This window comes from Cariama cristata, unplaced genomic scaffold, assembly GCF_000690535.1.
Source record: "Cariama cristata isolate BGI_N322 unplaced genomic scaffold, ASM69053v1 scaffold46443, whole genome shotgun sequence".
Lineage (NCBI taxonomy): Eukaryota > Metazoa > Chordata > Aves > Cariamiformes > Cariamidae > Cariama > Cariama cristata.
The window spans coordinates 638-7,535 of NW_009608687.1; the positions used below are offsets into that span (position 1 = coordinate 638).

At 34.8% G+C, this 6,898-nt stretch overlaps 1 protein-coding gene across 1 annotated transcript; it reads left to right on the forward strand.

Annotated features, from left to right (window-relative positions):
• Positions 1-305: 305 nt before the first annotated feature.
• Positions 306-6,600, forward strand: LOC104159330 (serine palmitoyltransferase 1; the record flags this gene model as incomplete). Its single annotated transcript, XM_009697213.1, has 5 exons — positions 306-438; positions 2,164-2,293; positions 4,152-4,241; positions 4,978-5,085; positions 6,505-6,600. Coding segments are annotated over 5 exons (557 nt in total), but the record flags the coding sequence as incomplete, so codon positions are not given.
• Between the last annotated feature and the right edge of the window lie 298 nt (positions 6,601-6,898).

Sequence of the window (6,898 nt, forward strand, 5' to 3'; positions counted from 1 at the left end):
ACTGCATCATTTACTTGTGGTCTAATCACAAGTAGATTTTAATTACCATTGCATAAGAACATGAGAGAACTACATTACATAAATATTTTCAGATCTACCAAAGCCTCTAATTGATATTGGGTTACTTGTCAGTTTAAGGCTGGATTGGTTGCAGCTGGTTTTTGGGAAGTTATTTGTTGTAACGATCTTCCTACAAATAACCATTCTGTTTGCTTTGATTAGATGATTGCTAAAAGTGATGATAGTCTTTCTACTATGAAAACAAGTAAACTATCTAAGATCTTTTCAATTTTTCTCTCAAATAGATGTGCACTTAGAATTAGAAGAACGACTAGCCAAATTCATGAGGACAGAGGAAGCTATTATATACTCATATGGATTTGCAACGATTGCCAGTGCTATTCCTGCATACTCAAAAAGAGGGGACATTGTGTTCGTGTGAGTATTGTTTTCTACTTGGCAAATTCCAGATTAAAGAGTTTTCCTTTCAGTTTTTCTTTTTTATTAATGTTAATCGTATTAAGTTAACCATTTAGAAAATAATGCTGGTTTTGATCAAGTATTTCGTTGTACAAAGCTCAAATATCTTTTCTTTGCCAAATACTCCAAATCAAATCAGTTACAGTTTTACCATGGAAGAGCAGACTTGGGCACTCAGCTAAAAAAAAGAGAAAACCAGACTTGTGCATGCAAGAACTAACAGAAGTCTAATACCTAGTTTTCTTCTTGAGAAACTGTACAGTCTTATTTGCTTTTCTCCAGTTTACTACTGCCTTTTCACCTTTCTTGCAGGACGGTTGTTCCCCTCATGCATATTTGCAACGGATTAGTTGAATCAATATTGGTACATATTAAAATAAGACAAGAACAGCTATGCAAAATCAAACTAAGGATTCAGTAACCGGTTCCTGAGAATAGCCTGTCCTAATTTGTCTAGGGAAGAGTAAAAAGGCAGGAGAGACAATGTAACAATAGTCAAAACCTTCTGAGCCAAAGACAAGTGTTTGGATTTAGTAGCAGTTGATGGATTTTTCTTAAGCCTTCCTACTCTTTTAGTATCTTTGTAAATCCTTAATATCCAAAATGCTTCTATGACATGTAATTTCACAGTTTAACTTGAACAATTTATGAAAAAATACGAAGAAATACCTGTTTTGAATATAACACTTACTAATTTCAATTGATTTTTAGACAGTGAACTGATGCATCTCCTCCATGGGAGGAGTGAGTGAGTGGCTATGTGGGGGTTAGCTGCCTGCTGGGGTTAAGCGACAGCACAGTGATACTTCTGTATTTGCTGCCAAAATCTTTCTTCAGTGCTCTCTTTTCTAAGTGTAAGGCTTGCAGCCTATTTGACTTCTTCTACAGAAGTTCTTTCATAACTTTGATCATGTTTTTTGGTCATCTTTGCACATTTTCCGGATCAGCTTTTTTGAGACGAACAACCAGGATTGTGCGCGCTATTCAAGGATGCCAGTGTGTCCTGGATTTAGCTATCTTGTACTGTTTCAGCTTCTCACTGACAAAAGATCTCACCATAGTTAAAAGCAACTTGGTTGAAATTACTGCATTTAGCACATGCAGAAGGTTTGATTTAGTTGCAGCTTTTAAAAGATTACTGGACTTAAGCAGCTGTGAAATTGCATACCCCATCATGCTCAGAGATTTGCTTTTCCAAAACTTGAAAATGGCAGATAGTTCTTTGAACACTGATACAGTAATTCCCAGAGGATATTAGAAAGCAGATTTTTGAATACTTGGACAACCACTATAAATGTTACAGCCACATCTTTGTGCCTGTTTTCTAAGACCCAGAGCAGATGGAATGAGAGGTTTCTGGGATGATTATCATGGTACTGTACTTGGTCCATGGAGTACTGCGCTCAGGTAAACTGCTGTCACACAGAAACAAAAGGACCAGTGTACACTTCAAGAAAAAAAGCTGTTGGCTTGCTTTTAGTGGCTATAGTACATAGGAAAGTTGAGAAACTTTGGAAATGAGCTTTCAAAATGTAAATGAAATATATGATGTTTTAATAAATCTGGTTTTAACTACACCTAAGTACAGGTATCTGCTCAAAAGCAGGACAGTCCTAATAGCCAGCTTTCTTTGAGTAATTGTTAAACCGAGTGCAAACTTAGAAGGGCTTGCTATATTTACAGAGATGAAGCTGCCTGCTTTGCTATTCAGAAGGGATTACAAGCATCTCGTAGTAACATCAAGTTATTCAAGCATAATGATATGGCTGACCTTGAACGACTGTTGAAAGAACAAGAGACTGAAGATCAAAAGGTACCATTCCTTTGAAGAAATATTTGTACTCTTTTGTGCCACCTCCCCCACGTTTTTTTACTGGGTTGTGTAACTGAATTGATGCAATGCTTATAGGCAGTTATTTGGTTTTCATAAATCTCTACTGAGCAGTTAATGTTGCTTGTGTAATTAAGATTAAATTTTTTTGAAATTTATTTATTTGCGTTTGTCTGTGTAACCACTGGAAGCAAGCTCACAGGCACTGGTAGTCGGGGAATATCTTTATGGGCAGATCACTGAAGTGTGAGATAATATTATTTTAAACAAATAAAATAACGGAGCTTTTTTTTTGGTCTTTTAGGAATCTGTATAACTGCATTTACCTGATAATTAACTTTCATGATTTATTAGTTTGAATGCCACACTGTAAAATCAACACAAAAGCAGCTAGTCCTAACCCTTTAATGTATAGAATCAACATGAATTATTTTTTTCCTTAAACTGTTCCCCTGTCTTGCACTTAAGAGTTAAGATGTTCTTTCTCTTGAAAATGTTGGGTCAGTTTGATGGCTTGCTTCTCATTCTGATGGTAATACAAAAGGGTGTCCAAAAGCAGCTACTAAAATCAGGATCAACAATACAGGTAACTTAGTTAAATGAATTTTAAAAGAATTAGCTGAAGAACTATCACCATTATGTGCCTTGTTCACAGAATGCTGGAAAGTTACAGACAATTGGAAGAAAGCTGATTTTGTGCTAACATACAGAAAATGTAAAGTAGGTAAACTGCATCATTATAAGCCAGTCAGCTTGACATCAGTGTAAATCAGTAATGGATCTGATTAACAGCAAATTTAGAGATAACATACTAGTTAACGTACCTTTGTGGAAAATAAATTTTGTCAGATGATGTTTACATGAGTTTTTAGATGCAGTTGACAGACTAGCGATGCAATTTGTGTGACACACTTGGTTTGTTAGAGCAGAATGCTTTGATTTAGCTACATGGTTAAAGTTTCTTAATGTAATTAGCTGAACGTGAACATAAAGTTGGTGGCCAAGAGCTTAATATAGACCATGTGTGTATAACTAAGATATACTGACTAGGAAGGCGTAGATCTTACCACTAGACTTGGTCCAACTTGTGGAGTGGACTGTGCCTGGTTTTGTTGACTGCCACTCAGAAAAGTCAAATAGGTGTTCTCTGAACCTTTTTACAAGAACTGAAAAAGGTTAAGAAGCATGACTTAACATCCTTGATCAGAAGATATCAATAAGGTTTAAAGTAAATACCAGGGAAATGACATTTTAAAACAACAAAACTCAAATCATAGCATTGACATTTAAACATGATCCAGTGCACAAAATTCTTATGGCCTATATTGTCCAGAGATCAGACAAGGAGATTGTAACTTGAATGTTATGAATACTTTTGGATTGTGTTTTATGAAGACACTACTTGTGAGAGGTTTGTGCTGTGTTGGGAATCCTGATGCACAAACCACTTGTTGAAAAGCCTTCTAAATGCTCAGACTAATGATGAATAGAAGAGAGACCAAGATTTGTAGTATTTGTTCTGTAGCTGTATTGTCTGTATTTTATTCGTAAAGTTCAAATGGACTGGTTATGATTTGTTGCAAAACGAGGCATCTTAAATCTTGTGTAAGAGTCAAAAGCTTTAAAGTTATTACAAAATAAACAAACACTGGTCCAATGAGGAGTTTCAGCTTTTGTTACACATGATAAATATGAAGTTTAAACTAAAGTAAAAGCTTACTTGAAAAAGAGACATTATCTTCCTTCCCTTCCCATTACTGTCCTTCCCTATCAAAAAATGCTCAGTGCTTTTCTTGTTAGTAACAATTGATATGAACTGAAGCCATATCTTTCTCTGAAGAATCCTCGCAAGGCCCGTGTAACTCGAAGGTTTATTGTAGTGGAAGGATTATATATGAACACAGGAGACATTTGCCCTCTTCCAGAGTTGGTAAGTGGTTTCAGTTTGCCTTTTAAACTCTGCATATGAAAACATGTGGCTAATGAAATAGTAGTATCATATAGTTAAGCCTGCATAGAAAAGCTCTGCATGCAGTTTTTGTGTTTACCGTCTTGCTTTCTCAAACGCTCATGAAATGCCAGTCCCAAATCTTACCTTGTTTTGAAACTTCTGACCAGGATTAGGATTCTGAAGCTATATGTAATGAGACTTGCAAATGAATATCTGGTTATGGTCTTAATTTTTAACCTGTACTATATAGTGTATTTTCAGCTATGCTATATGATACTAAATCGTTACATTAAGTTATATCTAAAACAAAAATATTACGTTTCAAAGAAACCATCACACAGCTGACATAAACAGTGACTCCAAGGAAAATGTTTGCTATTCAGCATAAATTGGCTTTTTGTGCAGGCTATATTCTAGCAGATAATGGAAGAAATACTGTGAAAATGCATCATATTTAAAGTACTTGATAGCTTATTTTAAAAAAAAAAAAATTATTTGGTATATGAACACTTATGAAATTTACTCTAGTATTACATGGTGGAAAAACTTTGAAGGCTTTTGAAATGTCTTAATGACAGAACACAACTCTATAGCTGACACTTTTGCAGTATTTAGGATACTGTACTTGTCTGTCTTCACCTTATCTTCTCTGCTCATTTTGTTACAAATTCTGATGAGTTTTGACTTGTATTTTATATAATTTTCTCTGTTTTAGATAAAATTGAAGTATAAATACAAAGTTAGAATATTTTTGGAGGAGAGCCTTTCCTTTGGAGTCCTTGGAGAACATGGGAGAGGAATTACTGAACATTTTGGAATAAATGTAAGTGCCTTTTTTGTGAGTTTTGTTGTGAACAAGAGACTTCTACGGAAGCAAATTGTGCAATTCATTTCTTATATCTGTGCCATTAACAGTCTTTAGTGGTATGCAGTAAAAATTTAAACATACTTTATCGGTCTTAAAGCATTCAGGTCTTGGCACTTTTCTTTCACATGCTTACTTGAAATAATTTTACTTACCTTTAGTGAGGAAGATAACAAAAGAATTTTTGCAATGCATGATTCTATCCTTTTTTTGGACACTCAGTAAGATGATGATTGCAGTATTTTCCAGCCACATACACTTAAAAGTGTCATGCTTACACAGAAATATTTGGGGGTTAGGGGTAAGTCAGAAAAATCTTCTGTGTATAGCCAACCTACTTTGCTCTATTACGTTTTACTCCAGTGGGGAAAAATAGGATAAAGCTTTTGATGGTCCTTTCAAAGATGTTGTCTTACTACTTTACCAGCAGATTAAGCCAAACTATTTTTCCAAGAGCCTACCTTTTGTGGTGTTTATTCAGGTTAGGAGTACTTCAGAAATCCAAAATAGTATCCTTGTGGTTGTTGGCTACCACAGCCATCTGAGCAGGGGAAAGAAGTGCTCTTTTGGTTGCTAGTGTCTTAGTGTGGAGCGTCTGTCACTACATTCTGACAGTGTTTGAGTTCAGCTTGGAAGTGAAATATCAAATTCTGAGAATTCATTCTGTCTTCCCCTATCTCCTGTTGTTTTCTCTTTCAGTGTTCTAATACTAAATGTGGAAAAGAGAAAATTAATGTTAAACAGCTTTAGCAAAGGAAACAAACAGCACTACTGTGATGCTTGCCAAGTACCATCTGATTAATTGACTTCTATGTTAAATTCATGTACAAACATAATCTTTCAGTTTTGTCTGCTCAGAATGGGAATTTGTAGCAGTGGTCATCAGTGTGTACTACAGAGCCTGGCAAAAAATATGTTTGCAACTAACAAGTGAAATAAGCCAGTTGTGTCTCTAAGGTTCAGACTCTGATTTAACTAGACTTATGCTCAATTTTAGTAACCTTCTAACTCCTACTGACGGCAGTGGGACTATTTATATTCTTAAAGGACACTGTCACACTGAGTGCTTTGAGGAATTGTCACCAGTATCTATATAATTTGTTTTTTCTTTTTGTGTTCTTCACATTGCAATGCCTGGAAAAGAGTGTTCCTCTGTAAATTATCTACAGGTCCATAAATCTCAATTTCTAAAGTCCTTTTATATTGCTTAAAATTCTTATTTCAGTTGTAGCTTCATTTTAATATGTGATAGTTTGGTGGATCTTCTCTAGTATTCATGATAATATGAAACAAGATACATCGTTAATGGATTTGTCTTATAAATGGTCTTGACGTAATAAAAAGCATCTCTTAATAACTTGTTAATTTAACTGGCAGATTGATGATATAGATCTTATTAGTGCAAACATGGAAAACTCACTGGCTTCTATTGGAGGATTTTGCTGTGGAAGATCTTTTATTATTGACCATCAGGTAAGCCAGGTCTCATTTTCATATGGTGTAGCAGGATTAGTTACTTAGAAATGAGAGTTAGTTATTAATATCAATTTGCAAAGATTGTTATGATATAAATTATTATGCAACATGGGATTCCATACAGAAACTGTCTGATTCTATGAAATATTGTAGATGAATTGGAGATCTGCTTTTAAATCCTTCCATGAACCTGTAGATGTGGAGGAGAGTTTGATTGCATATATGCGAATTAACTCTCAAAACATTGTCTATACTGCAAAAAGATGATTTTTTTTTATTATTATTTTTATTTTTT